The 19,036-nt window shown below is 48.4% G+C and overlaps 1 protein-coding gene across 22 annotated transcripts in view; it reads right to left on the bottom strand.

Annotated features, from left to right (window-relative positions):
• FOXP1 (forkhead box P1) overlaps positions 1-19,036 on the bottom strand; it is a 364,496-nt gene that overhangs the window by 157,650 nt on the left and 187,810 nt on the right. For 21 of the 22 annotated variants that reach the window (XM_072044462.1, XM_072044450.1, XM_072044454.1 and 18 more), the window contains one exon: positions 836-1,017. In XM_072044462.1, the coding sequence (XP_071900563.1) occupies positions 836-1,006 (171 nt within the window). In that variant the 5' untranslated portion in view covers positions 1,007-1,017. Of the gene's footprint in view, positions 1-835; positions 1,018-15,234; positions 15,473-19,036 lie in introns of those variants that run through there. The other variant, XM_072044458.1, reaches the window with a different exon arrangement.

The raw sequence follows: 19,036 nt of genomic DNA, 5'->3' as shown, positions 1-19,036 counted from the left end.
GCTAAAAAGATCACTGTACACTTAGGGGAGCCTTAACCAGCTGCCAATCGCTTATTTAAAAGGTTTGAAGAATGCTTATTGCATTAGAGAAGTGAGGGGTAGGCCTAAGTGTATTCACGACAGCTCTCCTGCAGCCTTTGTTCCCAAACACGTTAATGATACATGCCCAGCACTCCAGTGTAAAATTTCCTGAGAGAGTTGCAAAATTTTATCAGAGGAAAGAAAAAGGACAAAATGTATTATACGGATAATTCACACTGGTGAACGTACTCACTTCCCAGAAAATACACTAATTACAATACAAAGGGAAAGGCTAAGGCACAATTTTGTTGCGATTCTTCTGAATTGGAGAGAGCCCTGACGCGCGCTTTATTTATTTATTTACTCCGAAGTTTTGCCACAGCAGATACCTCCACAGCGTTTCTCGCTAATAGGAAACATTCTGTTGATAGAGGTTGCTAGGTTATATTAAAAATTGTTGCAAAAACAAAACTGAGCATTAGTGTATTTTCCACCCAGTGACATATTTTGGAAACCAGTTATTTGTATACAGCGGTTCACCCAATCGCTGCCACCAGACTCAACACACTCAGGCCCTGATCTTTGGGTATTGCCAGGGAACGATTTAAAAAGAACTCTGGAAAAAAAGAAAGTCTAACATTTCTCTTTACATTGCGATCGCAATCCTCTACAGACAAAAAATGTACAGAATGTTGTAGGCAGGTCCTGAAAGCATCCTCTGACTGGCAAACGTGAAGGGTTTGGGGGTGGGGAGGGGGTTAAATGCTTCATGCTTTTTCTGGAAGTAGGAAAATTGTAATATGTCTTACAGTACCTGCTGTTGCTGAAGATGTGTTAAATCTGCAGCCCCAATTTCAACTGAAGGTGTCTCGCCGTTTGATCTCACTTCCCGTAGGCTGCACTCTAGTAAATGGTTGCCACCGCTCGCTCCATTCTGAATGGCTGAACCGTTACTTTTTGTCTCAGTCCCAGATTCTTGCATCATGACTCAAAAACCTGAAATAATTTAGGGGAGGGGAAAAAAAAGCAGCTGTTAAAACAGTTGCTGTATATAAGGAGACATGCCCTGTTTTAAATCCTGCCAAAACTGTAAACATTTGTCATTTCCCTTCATACGATTTATCTTTCATTAATGGTTCATGCTACTAGTTTATGTTTATTTATCTGTTGGTACAGCTATAATTTTAGTAAGTACGTTCTGTTCTAAATATAGTATTTTTTGCTCAACATCTTTTTTCCCTTAGAGAAAAAAAAATATTTTCAAATGAACACACAGAATCCATAATTAAATTTCTCTAGTTACATCTGGATGCTTTCCTTTGAAAGCCATGAGTCATTCTTTGCAACATGTGATGGACAACATCGAAAACTTCATATATAGTACGCAGGGACAGGTAGGGGAAGCAGAGCATTCAGCATTTTGGTTTCCATCCCCACTGTGATACTGCTGAATTAGTTCCTTTTACTACCATGAATCAATTTAGGCTGAGCCTGGGATGTGCTGGACACCATTGGTTCTCACTTCGAGCAAACTGCTTCAATAGCTCACAGAACTTGTGCTTTTGGCAAATTTATTGGATTTGGCCTGACTTTGGAGGCACTGTGGTGTTATGGTGAAAAGGCTCCTGAGCTATCTGTAGCAAGTTATCTGTGTACTGGGCTAAACATCATCTTCGCAGTCACAGCTCTGCACGGCCAGCCAGCAGGCTGTTCGTAACTCTTGGTGGGTGTTTGTCTGTGGATCTATGAAATGCTGTGCTCAGCAGTGGGTCTCAGACCCCACAATGAGAAGGAGGAGGAGGAGGAGGAGGAGGAGGACTGCCCAACTGCTTCCCCAAGATCTCTTGGGATTTCACGTTGTGTTTTTGTGAATGAACTGGCAGCACAAGACCCCAAGCAAAGCACATATGCCACTTTCCAGCTGCAAACCACTGCCTTTGAGATGTGCTGATGAGTTGTTTTATAGGTATTTCCACCTGCTATGCCCCAAGTTACCAGATTTACACATAATTAATCTGATCTGCTTCTGCCAGCCCACCCCTCCCTCCAATTCCAGCCCGGGGAGAGCTGTGCTGCGTGCTCTGAGCCCGGTGCCCGCTCAGCACCCACACGGGAGCCAAGCACCTCCATGCAGGGCCGTGCGCTTCAAAATTCAGCAGCTTCACACACCAGGAAGAACTGGGGGACTGCTTCAGGTCCATCCCTACCCCGATTCAGAAGGAAGCACAAAAATCCTTTCCAGGGTGTAAGGGAAAATGTCAGTCAGAAAGGGAGAGGCACACAATGCCTCTCTAATGGACACGTACCGGGGGAGAAGCCTTTCCCAGGGCTCCAGGGGAGCCCAGCGTGGCTGGAGGCAAGGCCTCGTCCTTCCAGCACAGGCGCCCACTGTCACCACGACGCGCTCCAGCCACACGCACAAAAACCAGGCCGCTTTTTCACTTGGTAGCTTCAGCCATTCATAACCATGATCCATCCGGCTGATAATCAAAATGTCATCACCGAGAAGCAGCTGACTAATGAGGGCTTTGTCAGCACCACCACGCTCCGGCCTCAGCTCTCCTCGCTGATTCACGGCCCGGGCGGGCAGGCCGCTCATTAGCGGGACCCCGCTCCAGTCATGAAGGGATCTATTCAGGCCGCCGGCCGCCCGAGAGCATGGATGGTGCTAGGACAGATTCAAATGTTCCGATTACATTTAAATAAATTTCAGCTGGGCTATGGAAGCCTCTTTCAATCTGTTTTGTGAAATCTTGGAATTATGCAAGGAGACAAAAGGGCTTGGGGCTCATTACAAAGCTTCTGTCAGCCCCCTTGTAAGAGCTCCAGAGATCTAAACTAACCTACGGCTTTCCCAACGCCACGAGTAAATGCTTTGGGGTTTTAGCATGATCCTGCTCTCACACAGACTGAGCACGGTGTGTTTTTCATTTTCGACACTATCAGGAAACCCGACAAGCACAGTGAGGTCTATGCAAGCATCTAGCATGCAAGGCTGGATTACGCACTGGGCAGCGACTGCGCCTCTTTTCACCAGAGATGACTCAAGAAATTGCTGCAACTCCTTCCCTTCCATCTAAATTTGAGGTCAAGCCCCAGCTGGAGGAAATGGAGCATTTCATTAATGTAACTCTGGACAAGGAGACCATGCAGGACTGCAGCAGCAGGTGAAACCCCGAGACTCATCTCTCGGCCTGCTGCGATGCCCAGCGGTGTGTCCCGTGCTGAGCAGGCCCTGGGGCAGGCCGCCCAGCTGAGAACGGGCACCCTAAAATGGCTGCAGGTACCTCCAAGGAGACACCACAGCGGAAAGAGATGGTAAAACCAACGTGCTCCAACAGTAAAAAGCACACTTCATTCTCAAACACTTCTAATGCAACAGATCGACTGGAGGCAAGAGCATGGATAAACTACTAAGGAGGGTAAGAGAGAGCAGCGACCAAAGCTCGGAGATGCCTTTGACAGCAGCAAGAAGAATGCACACCACCGAGGAGCAGATCTATCACTGCCTGATCAGGATTTGTTGGCTTGCCCTTCTGAGCAAAATATCTCCAGGACACAGAAACTAGTTCACAAACAAACTGGTCAAGAAATTATTTATTGCCTCGAGGACTGCAAAATGCTCCTGGAAAAAAACAACAGCAGCTATTGCTACAATTTTTCCAACCTATAGGACAGAGAGAAGGATGGATTATTTGCAGTATTCGGTAACAAAAAGATCACTGAGTTCCTGAGCACGTGTCCAGGCTCCCTTTTACATTTCCAAGCACCCCAAGCAGCTACCAGCAGAGCTGTGCGGGGTTGCCCTTGCGATGTTCCCAGCAGAACCAGTGCAACCAGCAGGGAACTGGAGCTAGAGGTGGAGTGTGCAACGGGAACATCAGGCAGTAAAATGAAAATTGTGATGATTTGGACTTCCAGGGCTTTGCCCACTCAAAGATTATTTTAAAAGCAGAAGCGAACATCTCTGAGCAAATTTTGATTTAAGAACACCCATTCATGGGCAGTCAACTTCAATATAACTTCAGCTGGACACCAATACAAAACAAATCCACTTTGCTAAAATGCCTCCAATAGAAAGCAGGATTTTCAAGGGAGAGAAGATAAAACTGTTTATTTCTTCCCTGTAGTCAAATGTGAGTTGACATAAATAATCACAGTTTGGTTTGATCATTAAGCGTCATGTCATGAAAATCAACCTGCGAGAGCTTTCTGCAAGAATGATTATTATTTGTCTTTTTGAGCACACCTAAATGAGCTGAGGTGATAGTACACTGAGGATGGCTGAGATAATTGTCTCTCTTCAGCGCAGAGGAGCAGGCCTTACAGAAGCCTATTAGTGAAGTCTGTCATTCAAAACTGTGAAAGAAAAAAGCAAAGCAGGGCTGACTTTATTGTGTTCTGTGGCAATCGAACCGAAGCTTTCTGTCGAGTACCACCAACATCGATTCTGGTCCGAATACAACCCTAGGTAAGCAGAACGGTACCAAAAAAGCTGCTGTGTATAATGATTTATTGTAGGAATACCGTACTCCACAAAAGCTTCCCTGACATACCAGACACCGCATCCCGACTCAAGAAATGCAATGGCAGAAGAGCACGTCCGCCTTGCACGTCCTACCAAGCAGAATGACTCTCATATCAATTCTGCAAAGGAAAATGTATTTTAACAGCTTAAAATAGATGGGTTCTTATCACTCTAAGTATCTTTTTTTTTTTTTTCATAAAAATTCTACACTATTTCATGTTAGGGGTGGATACAGAACGACTCTTCAGATTATTAAAGGTGACACAAGATGCTTTTCCCCTAAGAAGGGCCCAAAGATAAGCTGCAACATGAACAACAAACTTCCACAGCTGCCCTTGTAGAATTGCAACCTGAAATCCAGGAGCTTGTATTAAACAAACTGTTCATATATGACTTAGTATCAGCTTCATTTAAAAATCTCACAACAGAGATCGATTTTTCAAGATTCTGGACTTAACCTGCACAAAACCTCTTCTAGTTTTGATGTACAGCCAACTACAAAGCCCAAACCATATGGTTTGGCTCATCTCTTTGCTTAATATGTTATGTTCAAGGTAAGGGGGTAAAATTTCAATGGAGTGGAATCAAACTGATGCACACTGTCAATAGGAGGACAACAGCTCATTGTCTTCCAGATGACTTGGAGACAGCTGATTTCTTAAGGGCATGGTCAAAATTGAAAAAACACAGGTCGGATGTGAACTTTGGCTGAATGAAAAGGATCTTTCTGAGGACTCTGGAGTCAGTGTTTTGAACTAAAAAGATACAACCTGAAGGAATTCTCATTTTGAAAACGTTCTGTGCCAATCCATTTTTTAAAAAGTCCTTAACATCACTAAGTCCAGATGCTGCAGATACACATCTCTTAGCTCCACCGGCCTAGCGAGATGAGCAAGGTTAAGCACGGAGATTAGCAGGCCGGAGGTGGGCACTGAAGTGTGCAATTTCTGCAATTCTGCTACCGGTGGAGTTTCTAAAGACCTAGCAGCATTGTTTAATGTCAGCACGAGGGAGGATTTTCTCTCTGATGCACCCGTCAGAATAAGGACCCGCTGCAAACACGAAAGAGTAAGGGACAGCCACCCAGACCTGGTGGGATGCCCTCCCATACATAGAGGCATCTGGTGAGATGTTTTTAAGACTCCTGAATAAGTTCCAGTCCGCACTTCTAAGAACCTCATCACCTTAAAAAAAAACTATCCCTGGGGTCTTCTGGGCCTTAAAATCCTTCTTTAAATATGATTCCAGACTCGACCTGGGCTACAACTGGAAAGTCACTAGCAAGGCTGATGATTTTATTTTGGCGACTAGTATCTGGAGGTTTTTACAAATACATACGTGCACATAAAGATCTTTCAACATTTCTGTCCCCTGGGAACAATGCAAGAGCAAAAACGTTGTCATAATACATCCCCTCTTTGTCACATTTGTGAAAGATTTTAAGCTAACAAAAAGTTCAGCCTTTATTCCAGGGCAGTTAATTAAGGTTGACCAAGTCAGGCAGAAGTAAATTAACTTGGCTGATCAATTATTTATATGAAGCAGAATAAATGCCCTTAAAGAACTTGGCCCAGCCATGAAAGCATGTGTAAATTAAACTAAACACAGATTTATAAAATATCTTTCTACTTGTATGGATAGAAGAGTAATGGTAAAATCAGCTTTAAGTAAGTGATCAAATGACAAGTTCTAGCCCTAAATTCTCTAGCAGGCACGCCATCCACACAGGCATCATTCATACGTAAATATTTTACCTATTTGTTGCAAGCAGCTCCCCAAAGCAAGCTCAGGACCAACTTTTGAGCGCTTCTCCGCATGACTATGAAAAACAGAACAACGTTTGGAAGCGCTTCACAGCAATGCAGCGCTGCGAGGCAGGATTTTGCCTCTTGAAAACTAACACGCTCCAGAGGGCGAACGGCAAGACAACACAAAAGCACGAGCAGAGAGCTGCTTCTTACCAACAGCACAGGTACAAAAGCAACGTGAAGGCAGCGGGGCGCTCCCAGCTCTGCCCGTCACCAGCACCGAGGACCACGAGGGCTTTCCCAGCACTGAACTCACAGCTGGACCCTTTTAGTGCCGGTACCTCTGGAGCAAGTGGCTGGCCAGGGAAAGCGCCTCAGGCTCCTCATCCTGCCACCAGTCCCGAGTGTTTCCAGGAACATGCTCCGACGGTCTACAGCAGACGCCGAAACCCCCATTTAGTCCGGCTGACAGCCTGTCCCGAGGCCGGCCAGCAGCACCGTCCCGCCAGCCATGAGTTCGGTCAAACAAAAAGGATTCACTAGTGGAAATTAAAAGCCTTGTGTAAGGTAAGGCTTTGATCTACCGTGGGGGAAGGCGTACAGATGTTCAGCTGCTCATTTACTAAATTACACCATGTCACAATTAACTGTGAATCAGCCAGCTTCACATGAGCAGCTCGAGGGCTGCCACCACGCTAAATACAGAAATAATGCTGGGGAGGGGAGTCCAAACTAGCCAGGTGGACCAGATGACTTCTCTCTGCCTGCGTCTGCGGTTAGCACGACTATTAGAAAGAGCCATCCTGACATATGGCACGGTTTAAGTAAATCAGATCACCCTGAACTCACCAGCCTTTCTCAACTTACAAACCCCTCAGCTCTCGTCGTTGCAGATGGGTGCATACCCATCATGCTTTTAGAGTTTTCAGTAGCCGTCATTTATCCTGCTGACAGGGTGTATTTTAGGTATAATTATGTACTAACTAACTATAGATCAACTGTCAGTACATTAGGGTACTTTTGGGATAAAACTTCATGCTTACCCCTTTGAAGGCCACTCGCCTACACGCTACTGGTGGTTGCTGAATTGTGCAGGAGTACGAGAAGGGAGAACTGGTTGCAAAGAGCAATTAAAGATGATCTTTAGGAACCAACCAAAATAGTACGGCACAGAACGAGTCAGACTGCTGTCCTGAAAAGCGATGCTGAGTCACATCTGACAGCCGCGCTTCTTCCAGGAGAGGCAAACCTGGAGCAAGGGAAGGGAGGAACGCGCACGGGAAGTGCGGGAAGAGGAAACAAAGAGACGGCGACAGATACGAGGTGAAATCCTTTGATATTTCCTCAGCTTAAAGAGGTAATTCAGTGCATAAAGACGGATCCTTGAAATTTCAAAGGATGAAACTCACACAACAAAGATTGTCAAGAGTGCTATTTTCTAGGATTAGAACAAAAATGTGTTGGGATTTGCTATATGATCCTACATGGCTGAGCACGACTGTATACTTGCTGTTATGCAAGCACCATCTTCCAATACAGAATTTTCATAATTATAACAGAAAGGCGTAAATTTTCTAATGCATGGCAGTTCAAAAAGTAATCAAGAGAATGAGCCTGAGGGCTATTTTAATGTATGCAAAGCTAGTGACCCACAGTAAATGGGAGGTAGGCTTCAATGAATGCAAAGTAATGCACACATACTAAAGACCTGGTCTGATGAGGGACGGCTAAAATTAACACCCAATTAATTTCCGAATTGACAAACAAATGAAACCCATAAATCTAGTTTCTCATTAATTTTCTTGTGGTATAATTTAAAGCAGTAATATGAGGGCAAAAACTGAGCATTATCCATCATAAATATCAAAAAAGATAGCACTGTAACACCATAAATTATGCATATTACCTGTTGTTAAAAATGATTAATGTATTATCAACTTTATCGCGCACTGTATATGTCTAGACGTATCTAAAAGCTGAAATTTCATTTAGTGCTTAGGAAATAAAGGGTCCGGCAGAAACGGGATTATCCGCAGCACGGCCTCGGGTTCGTGCTCCCATCTGGGGCTGCGAGGGGCGGCGCTGGACTCGTCCCCGGCCTCGGGTCGGCTGAGCCCGTGGTGGAGGCGATGCGCCGAGCCTCCCCGGGGAAGAGGAGCAAATCACACTGCTCCCGGAGCAGCCCCAAGAGCCCATCCACGGCGTGGGCCTGGCACCCGGCTGCTCCCCGTCCCCGCACAGGGCAAGCGCTGCCTGGTGATGCTGAGCCACGGGGAGGGCAGAGAGGGAAGAACTGAACAAGGAGGGGGAAATGTGAAGAGTTCTGTAACTAAATCCAGTGGGTGAGCAGCTGGGGCTTTCTAGAAGTGCTTCAGCACATCACCTTGGCCAACGGGAGAAGGATGCGGGTTGCCTGACCTCCTGCCTGCGGCCTCACCAGTAGAAAGCTGAATTTCTGCCTACCTCAACCCATAGCAGGGCTTCTGTCCCACTTTCCACCCTGCAGTCTCCTGAGGAGCAGCTCTACCTACGGCTGCCTATCTGCAGCCTGCCACAACTTTTTTATTTATTTCTTTATTTATGTTAACCGTACACAGCATCACTGCCTTGTTCACCATTTGTGTGTGTGGCTCACTTCAGGGCCACGGGAACCTGAAATCACTTAGAGGCAGCTCAGTGAAAGGCTGACTGATGCTCTGCAGGAGCTGAAATTTAAGACAGCCGTGGTTAGAAGGGAAGGACAGGCAGGAGCCTAAGCCCAGTTGTGCCACGCTGGCTTATTGTGAAATCATGGCCAAACAACTTAGAGGAGCTCTCACTGCTGGTATCCCTGAGATTATCAGTGCTGCTGTGGGTGTTGCTGACCACAACCAGGAAGAACAGAGAACAAGAAAATCCAAGGAAAATTAATTGAAATGGACATCACAAGGTTGCCACTGGTTCTCTTTTCAGAGAGTTAGAGCTGGTCCCCATGAAATACTCGTGCACCAAATCACACCGAACTGCAAGACAAAAGGCCTCACTTCTTTGCTTCGGGTAGGTGATCTGTAGCCTGCTTGTTGGGACTGGATACAAAAGCCATAAAACTCCATCCTACCCTTACCTGCCAAATACAGCCCACGACGACTGCCAAGCTTTCTCTCCCCGCTCACATAACCCAACATTTGTTGGAGACCCGAGCGTCAGGCAGAGGAGGCGGACAGCTCTGCTTTCCCTGCCTGAGCATCTTGCGTTCCCCCTTCTTTTAACACATCCACGGGGAAGTCGCTCCCAGTCTCACCTTGGATAAACAAATCCCCTTTGTGAAGCTAGCTCTCCATCAATCCACACCTCTCAGCCTGACAGCTATTGAGATCCACAAAGCTCACGCCACGGCTGCGGCGAGGCTCTCGAGCTGGGCCATTTCCAGGCGAGTGGCGAGGAGGATGCAGCGTTTACATCCCGCCACCGGCCGAGTGAGGTTCCTTCCTCTCTCCCGGGGAGAGCTGTCTTCCAGCCACGAGCTTGACCGAAACCGCCCTTCCCACTGCTGGGACCATCGTTTATTTGGCAGGGAAGGAACGGCGAGCAGCAAACCACCCAACCCAGCCCAAAACCATGCCTCGTTGTGCTCTGCGACGGCCACCATGAGGCTGGGACACGGCAGTGTGGGCGTTAGAGGAAAGCCCCTCGCCGGAGAGGGGCACGGCACCGCTGCACGTCCCTCGGGAGGCACCCACCTGCGGGGTCTAGGTGAAGAGAGGAACAGAAACGCAGCCGCTCTCACGGCCCGGGGCCCCTCTGTTTGCGTGCACGCCGCTCGGCACCCACAACGTGTGCTCCCAGTCCCTCTCCCGGCAAAGAAGGCGACCAGAATACCCAACTTACTGGAAGGCCAGAGCTGCATTTAATAAACACGTTGGCGTGGCAGCACGGAGATGGCAGCAGCACTGCTTCACCACGACGACACCAACCCTTGCGAGACTGAGTGCTGGCGGCACGTTAACGAGGAGCCCACCCCCCCGGCGCAGCTCCAACAAAGCGTTTCTAAACCGTCTACCGGCCTCCAGAAGTCAGAAACCACCCCGAAGCCAGGTGCAAGTCCTCAGCACTTGTGCACGACGCCGTTCTCACTTCACTATTTTCCCCCAGACGCAGGCAGCCAGGCCGGCTGCTTAATGCCCGCGGGCACAGCCACGGCTTCAGGCACCCACCTCCCGGCAGCCAAAACAGGCCTGGAGCACTGGGGTGAGGCAGGGAAAGCAGGACGTCACATTTCTATCCAGATTTTGTTCCTCACCTTTCCAAGGGATGAGAAAGCCAAATATTTAATTGCTTCCTTCAGAAGCTTTTTATACACGTATATTCAAGATATTTTAATTGATAATTCCTACATAAAGGCGCAGGCACCACCTTCATACAAAAAGAGTTAACATTTCCTTCTCAAGGTCACTCTAGGAGGGTTTACTCCCTCTGTGTGCGACGCCCTAACAATTTACTGTACGTGCTAACAGGTCCTGCCTGGCATTCGAAATCCAGAAACAATAACAAACAATAATTTTGAAAAACAAAGATGGTGTGAGTGACTTTTCTTGCTCATTTGCAAAACAACCCAAAAGCAACAACTACCAGGAGGGTGCTCTCTAATTAGGACTCTCAGAAAGCAGAGAGCAAATAGCCAGCATACAGAAATTAGCAGATGTAAATGCTGCTTTCCAGTTATAAATAGGATACAGCAGCTCAGGCACCTCCCTTGCAGGAGAAGGAATGGCAGAGAGCATTTGTAACTTGGGTACCTTCTCTCCGTTCAGATGGCTCTGCTCTTACACCAGAGATTTTGCTCAGATCTCAGAAATAAAAGTGAAAGCTTCGCCTTTTCAGACTTCATCGATTACAATCGGACAGGAGCAAGGAGGGAAACCAAAACAGCCCCGACCCAATGCTGCACAGAACTCGAAGGCCGTTCTTCTGGGGCGATTACCTGGTTCAGAGCCCTATACCTTTGTCCTAGACCTTCTAACTCCTTGTTTGCTCCGTACAGGATTTTCTAGCCATCAGCCGCCTATCGCTGTGCTAGTCGTCTTGCAGGAGTGCTCTCTCCCTTCTGAAAAAAGCAAACAACTGGATAGATATCATTACACTAAGGAAATCTCTTGGAAAAACCAAACAACTTGCTAATCTTTCTAGCCCCTTCACCCAAGTTAAAGATAAGCAAAGCAAACCAAAGTGAGTTTCAGCCACATTCCAGGGACAAGCTCCCCTTTTTCTCCTTTATCAAAATCCCAGCATTTAAAGGTTTTTTTCCAGACCTTGCAGGATAAACTGCTGCTCACACCCGCAAACAAAGCAATATTTGTTTAATAACTGATTGCTGCCATGGGTACAGTAAACAAGGGGCCCAGCATTTGTGTTTATGAACAAACACATCATCTTGCAAGAGCAATTTAACATTAACCAGGTGGAATAATCAACAGATTTCATAGGTGACACTCGGGGCAGGACTAATGTAAACAGAGCAGGGAGGAGAAAGGGGCCACTCTTAGGGAATCAAGGTTGAGGCAAATGCATTACAGAGTAAACAGCTGGGAAGAACTCAAGACAAACAAATAGTCATTCTTCTGACATTTCGAGCAGCAGAAAGGTTGTACGTTACATACATCAGCTGCTGACCACCATGAAATCCAACCAGTTGGGGACCAGGCCTCCTTGTTTACACAGTGCCATGTTTGCTTATAAACAACAATTTGCTGTTACCAACCTCGCATTACTCATTGCATAAACCAGCAGATCAAGTGAGATCCTGTTAACTCTTCTGTGGATTGAGGGGTTTTTTTCCCCCTTAAACAACAACAAACAAAAAGCCTTTGCAGTCTTTCTTTGCAACCTCAGGACAACAGGCAACAGAGGAAAACACAGGGCCGTGCATCTGCTAGATAAAGGGCAGAGAAAGGAGCTGAAATCACTTGAAAGTGGTTCACAGAACAAGCTTTACCGGCCAAACCACTGATGTGGAAGATCTATTTACATTAAGAAAAAAAAAAAAATCAGCAACTGCATAAGGTGGGATGCAAAATGTTCAGTTTCTCCCCTAAAACAAACAAGCACAACGCTGCCTCTCCGCACAGCTTCATCCCTCCCGGCATGGCCGGCTGGTTTCATGCACACACGCCCATGCACAAGGCACGGTTCCTCCTTCTCTGGCCCGTCCTCAGCCCTCTTCCTTCTGCCTCCTGCCTCCAGCCTCCGATCTCTGGAGACCTCCCCTGCTCCTCTGCAGTGACCCAGGTGGTGCCAGAAGCCCCTCCGAAGCCCCTCTCTCTCCTCCGAAGTCTTCATCTCACACCAGAAAGCCCTGGCCTTCAGCTACCCCTTGGCATCCCTCTCTCAGCACCACTGCCCTGTGCCATCCCTCCTGGCGGTGCCCTCCTGAAGCCCCCGAGGTTTCCCACCTCTCCCTTCCCGTCTCTCGCCCCCAAACCCCTCAGAAGATGCCCATTGCTACCCTCCTGCAGGGAGGTTTCTGGAACTGCTCTATCTTGAACGTGGATTTCGGGCAAGATCTGAAGCAGAGGGAGAGAAGATGGATGGTCCCAGCGGCAGGGGTTAATCCAGGGCTCTGGGTTACATTCCTGCCCTGACACCATCCCTGCTGTGACCTCCAGAAGCCTCTTCATCCCTCCCGTAGGTAAAATAAGCCCTTGAAGACATCGCACTGGGTGGATGGGGATAGAGGATGCAGTTGTGGTCTGCACTACAGGTCCTTTTTGCCCCCAAATGCCCCAAATCCTGCCCGGTGTCCCCGGTGCCTCGCGAGGAGCGCCAGCGCTGCCACCAAGCAGCAAAATTCACCCCAGGAAGCAGCCAAGGTCACAGCTGCCCGGGCACTCATCTCCTCTCCCTCATCATTTCATCTGCAAACAGCACGGTGGCGAGGAGCCTCCTCCCTCATCATTTTTTCACAAGTTTGAGAATATTTGGTACTTTTCTTCACAGCACAATCCTGGGCATCTGCGGCTGGCCAAGACACTCCGCTTCCTTTTTTTTTTTTAACAGAAAACATTTAGCCTTTTGTTGTTAAAAAAAAAAAAAAAAAGCTCGCTCAAAAGCATGAAATGAGTACAACCCCCTAATAAGGCAGGTATTTAAATGAAACCCGAAAGCAGCATTGTGGAGGCAACCTCCTATTTTTCCGTACATCAGGCTGACAGCATAATAGCGGGCAGGATGAAAGGTGGGACTCGAGCACGGAGTTGGCGGCCGCGCACCAGGAAAACAGAAGTGCTGCCCCATTTCCTGTGCTTCAGCAGAATATTTCTGATGTCTGGGGCTGCCGGGGACTTAACTCGGAATTAATGATTACACACAATGCCGTCCTTTCTCCCCGCCCTGCAGGACGGCGAGGGCCAGCCTCAGCGAACGGCTGTGGGCAGGCAGGCACGGGTCACGGGGGATTTAGCTGTTTCACAGCGGCTTCAGAAATTTCGACACCGCAACCTGAAGGCTTCTGAAAACATCAAGCTCCGCATGGCAGTCGTGCTATTTCCCTGCGCGACACTGCTGCTCTCACCTCGGCTGCGCTGCCTGCTCCGCGCTCCTTTTCCAGCACGTAAAATCACAGTTTGTTCAGTACAAAGTAACTACGGGATGATAAAAACTATAAGCATATCATTCAAATGCTTTATTGGTCAAATAGATGGATGCTTTTATTAGTCCAACCTTTTTTGTAATGGAGTGCCACTGATGACCCAGTGTTAGCCTCATTCCCTGCTATTAATCACACTTCTAAGAGCTCATTTTGCTTTAAAATCTTAAGAAATTGCTATAATTTAAAGACATGGTGTCTACATAATGGGAAATGCTTCACAGATTGTATCATTTCATATCACACAGAATTTTTATGGCAATGCTGACCACGCTACCAAGGTATAACGAAACTTGAATAAAATCTATTTTATGAAGAAAAGCTAAACGTAAACTTACTTTTCTATTTGTGGTTTGCCACATCCATAATGTTTTAATCACAGCCTTTTGGGAGCTGCAGCATTGAACTGCATGTGGCTTACATAGATTAACACCAAAAAAACACTCCCTGAACAAATATAAACAGAACAAAACAAAATTAAATGAAAATTAAATAAAAGAAAAGGACAGACCATGAGAGAAAGTCTTGCTCAGGCTGTGCTCAAACAATTTAACACAAGGGATTTATTCATTCACCGACTCTATTATCTCTTTCTTTTCTACACAGGGAAAACAGACGATGTTTACTGTGAAAAAAAAACTTTTATGACAAAGTGGAAGCATCTAAAGAATTTACCTAGACTGCGAATTAAACTAATATAATGATGGTCTTAACCCATATTATTAAAATGTACTTCGCACAATGTTTCGACAGTGTTGACTGCTGCAGGAGGGAAAACACACTTAAGACAATTTCAGCCAAATGCAAAAGCAGAAGCCTTCCATTTTCCAAATGTAAAGTAAAAAGCATCTTTAACCATCTTCTTAGGAAAGAAAATGCAGGGCAATTATGTTACATGGCGAACGCAGGAGAGTGTTCTTTGCTCAGTTCTCTAACAAGGTATTAGTACCTCCTGGCCTGAGGAACACTACGTGTAAATCACATCATATTCAGAGCGTCTGCGTTAATTATAATAGGAGCTGGAGAGAAACGGTAACTTTCCAGGTTGTTGCTAAGGATTAGCCCTTGTTTACAATTCTGTATTTATAGAACAAGAAAAATTTGTCAAATGAAGGGCAAAGAGGAATGCAGGAACACAAATTTAGCTTTGATTTCAAAACAAATCAGATCTTGCAAGCGTTCCCTGAAAAGAAAACCACAGTTTTTAATGTGAAGATGCAAATGAGCCTCAGAATATAAAAATGTTTTATAATTCTGTGCATTCAACACTACTAGATGTTATTTAAAGCATTTATGTTAACGTTTCTCATACTCACGGAGCAAGTCCAAGATGCTGCACACAGCATCTATTTAAAACGGCTCGCGTTTCTGGGGGGCACTGGGGAGCCGAGGAGCCTGCAGCAGGAGGCAGCAGTCGCAGGGGGTCGGGGACAGCTCCTAGGGGGTTCGAGACAGCGTGCCAGGAGGGACAAGCCCTCAGCGGGCTTCAGGCTGGCTGCATGGAGGTGGGCATCTCCGTCCAGAGGGCAGCTCATGAATCCCAAACCCTGTGGAGCAGACGAGCTGGCTTCCCCGAACGCTGCACATCGGGCGGAGGGAATGGGATGCGAACGAGCCACCTGTTAAGGAGGGCACTCAGGAACCCCGGTACAGACGACAGAAAGGGCCGGAGGGTCCGCCGTGCACAACGTGGGGTTTCTGGAGGGCGCCGCGAGGAGAGGTGGCCCCAAAATCCCCGGGTAGGGTCCCAGGCAGCAGTGCCGAAGCCCCGCGGGGACCTGCAGGTCTCAGGCACCTTGGCAGAACTGGCTGGGGAAGTTTACGCCGCTCTGCCACCAGGCTGAGGCTAAAGAAAACACTTCGGCCTCCAGCACTTTCGTTTCTTTTTGCAAACAAGGGCACACCCACTACAATTAAGTTGCAAAACTCTTTTCATTAGGGCTCCTTGTTTTCACACACTCAAAGCCTTCTAAGACCTGCAGTCCCTCCCATGCACCCATCGGTGTGTGTTGGGGGGGAAACTGAGCAGAAGCTCTTTAGTGGTTTCGGTTTATAGAGAAGCAAATGGAAAAATGCTTTTTTTTTCATTAAAAAAAAAAAGTAACCACGAACATCTGAGCAGGGTGACTTGCAAGAACTCTGAGCACCTACAACTGAGAGCATCTAAGCCCTCTCGAGGATCAGGCCCACAACACAGCACGAAAAATGCGCTTGGCTCGGGTTTTGGGGCTGTCAGGTTGCGGCTAGGACACGAGGCAGAAGGGAAGGGATCAGCCAGAATGGAACAAGTAGGACAGAATTGCTTTTCCTGCCCAGTTTTGCCTCGTTGCTTCCTTCCCAGGAACAGCTCCGGCCTGGGTCCAGAGCGAGGATCCCATCCCCGCAGATTTCCGTGCAGGAGACACGTACATCGCGCACGCGTTTCCCAGCAGCCACATGCTCGGCGGTGACACACATGGATCCCGAGCACCCAAAAATACAGTTGGGCCTCATCACACTGGCCCAACAGAGAGAAAAAAGCGTGAATTTTTTTTCCACCTCAAAATTTCATCCTGTGCCTGAGAAAACTCCCTAAAAAAGCTCTGTCGAAACCGATTTTGTTTCTACTCACCAAAAAAAGCACATATGCCTACTTTTGAGTCAGGATGCAGGAAGCCAAGCTCTTAATCCCTCTTCTGCCTCCACCCGGGGCTGAAGAGCTTCACCCCAGCTCTGAGCCGCTCTCAGGGAGGGCCAGGACAGGGAGAGGTGGCAGAGAGAGGCAACCAGGGACCGGTCACCAAACGCACCTCTGCAGTTTGCTTACGCCTACAGGTGCCCATACCTTGCCCACGCACGATGCCAGCAGGACAGGGGCCTCCCAGCAGCCAGCACAAACCACTCCGCAGGGCCCTCAGCCACAAGAACCCTGGCAGAGGTTGCTCTGGGCTCATGGCACGGCCTTCCTGGGCCGTGAACCCAGCAGCAGGGAGCAGAGCCCTTCCCAGCCGCGTCCTTGCCGTCCGCTGGGAGCCGCGGGGACGCGCTCAGCACCCGCAGCCTGCGGCCGTCGCCATCCCCGTGCAGGTGCACGGTCCCGCAGATGTGCTGGCTCCTGAGCGCCTGCGGCTTCCTGCTCCCAGGGCTCGTGGAAGAGGAGGATCCGCTGTGTTTACTCTCTCCTCGAGGCGAGAGGATTCAATGTCAGGATGTGCAGCAAGAGGGTAATTCGCACCCCGAACTCGATGGTGCGATGCCGCAGCCGCAGCCTGCGTGATCTCCTCCTTTGGATTAAAGCTGTTTGCACAAGTCAGAGCAGAACAAGAAGAGGAACAAAACATACAGTGTATTTTGTTCTGTGCTGCAGCCACATATTTCAACTGCCTCAGACGAATTCTTAGAGTAAACACAGCTTTAAAAGAAAATAGCTAGAATAAAGAGCTTCTGGAAAGTTCCTCCTGATTATGCATGCAAGAATTCTGCTACTGCTTCCTCCCATCATCTGAAAAATAAACCAAGCACCCAACTTCTACAACTATCCGCGGAAGTGCTATTTTTCTGCAACACGTTACAACCCTATCTGAGGTCTGCGAGTTGTAATGAATGCATCTTGTTTTGTAAAATACACAGAGGAGCTCAATTAAATGAACAACTGTAAAGGAAATAGAGCTGATAAAGGAATTAATGCTCTCGGCGCCAGATCATAACACAACATCTAGGATAACAAAACCGTGTCAAACATGCAACCGCTGAAGACTTGGAAAAAAAATAAGAAGTTCCATCCTAAAATAGTTTAAAGCGTGTCAAATTAAGACGTGCAGAACTTAGAGAGGGGAGAGGGGAGCAGGGGCAGCAGCAGGGGTCCCACTGATCGCACGGCCGCACCCCAGCACCCCACCAGCACGCCCCGACCTCCCAGCAGCCGTGCGGACACCCGCAGGGTTTCCTACCCAGCGCCGAGTCCAGCCAGAGCTGAGTGCTGCTGCCGAACAGCCCCGGGCACCCCACGTTACGGAGGAGACCACAGGAGATGGATTCGAGCCCCGGCGATGCTAGGAAGAAGCCTTTAGGATTTACACGCCATCACCTGCTCGGCTGAGCGGTGTTTTCCCCGCGCTCCCTTTTCATTGCGCAACTGTTTTCCGAAGGCAAAGCAAACCCCGTCCCCCACGCGGCCCCGCCAAGGTAGGGTTCTGGAATTCTTTCACTCCTCGCAGTTTGCATCCCCGTCTCCTTTTTTCCCTGCCATTTGCCTGTGCCTCGCTCTCTCCGGCTGCCCACACGCTGGAAGCGAGCCGCCGGCCGCGGTGCCTGCTCAGGCTGTCTGCACACACGACACCAGTGGGAGTGCGGAGTAGAGCTCAGCCGGAAGGGAGAAATTTAGGGTTCTGCACAACCTCGCACCTCGGCTTTTCTCCTTCGCAGTTGGCGTGTGAACTTGTAACTCGGAAATTTCAAGTTCCCACCGATCTTCTGGCAACCCGAACGCAATTTTCAGGAAAACATAGTATGCGGCTTCTGGCACGCGAAGCTACGTGCTGAGACTTTTCAGACACAACATGCAAAGGTGATGCTCTCGCAAGCCTTTAAGGGCTTCCTGGATTAAACACGGGCTTGGAAGCCGGGAGCACAAGATTCCGACTCTGACAAGCAGTAATGAAAATCTGTGTTCAAACAGCTCCGCAGGCACGTCCGCAACGGGCGCAGGACCTGCACAGGGAGCAGCTGGGGCTCGGAGACATCGCCATGCACACCCCGATGCGCGCCATGCAGCGAGCCGGGCACCCAGAGTCAGCTGCAGCAGTCCCACTCGTGTACTTCTTACTTAAAAGGCAAGGCTATAGGCGCTTTTTGGCAGCATCGAACGTTAGTATACTCGGGGGAGAGGAGGGAGGAAAATACTTCAAATTACAGAGATGCTAATCTCCCACTTTTGATGTGCCCAGCCATTAGTCAAGTTGCTCCGGCAAAGCATCTGGGCTGAGCCAGGGGCAGCGCGAGGGGCCCCGCTCCGGCCGCAGCCTCCCCACGCCAAGGCAGCGACCAACGCTCGCCTCCTGCTCCCCATGGCCTGTCCTCACCTTTGGTGAAGGCAGCCCGCATCCCTTCCTCCCCTCACTGTGTGGGTTTAGCCTGGAG

The sequence above is a fragment of the Anas platyrhynchos genome, chromosome 13 (genome assembly GCF_047663525.1).
Source record: "Anas platyrhynchos isolate ZD024472 breed Pekin duck chromosome 13, IASCAAS_PekinDuck_T2T, whole genome shotgun sequence".
Taxonomy (NCBI): domain Eukaryota; kingdom Metazoa; phylum Chordata; class Aves; order Anseriformes; family Anatidae; genus Anas; species Anas platyrhynchos.
The sequence above is the reverse complement of the archived record's forward strand: the minus strand, read 5'-3'. Positions and strand labels throughout refer to the sequence as shown.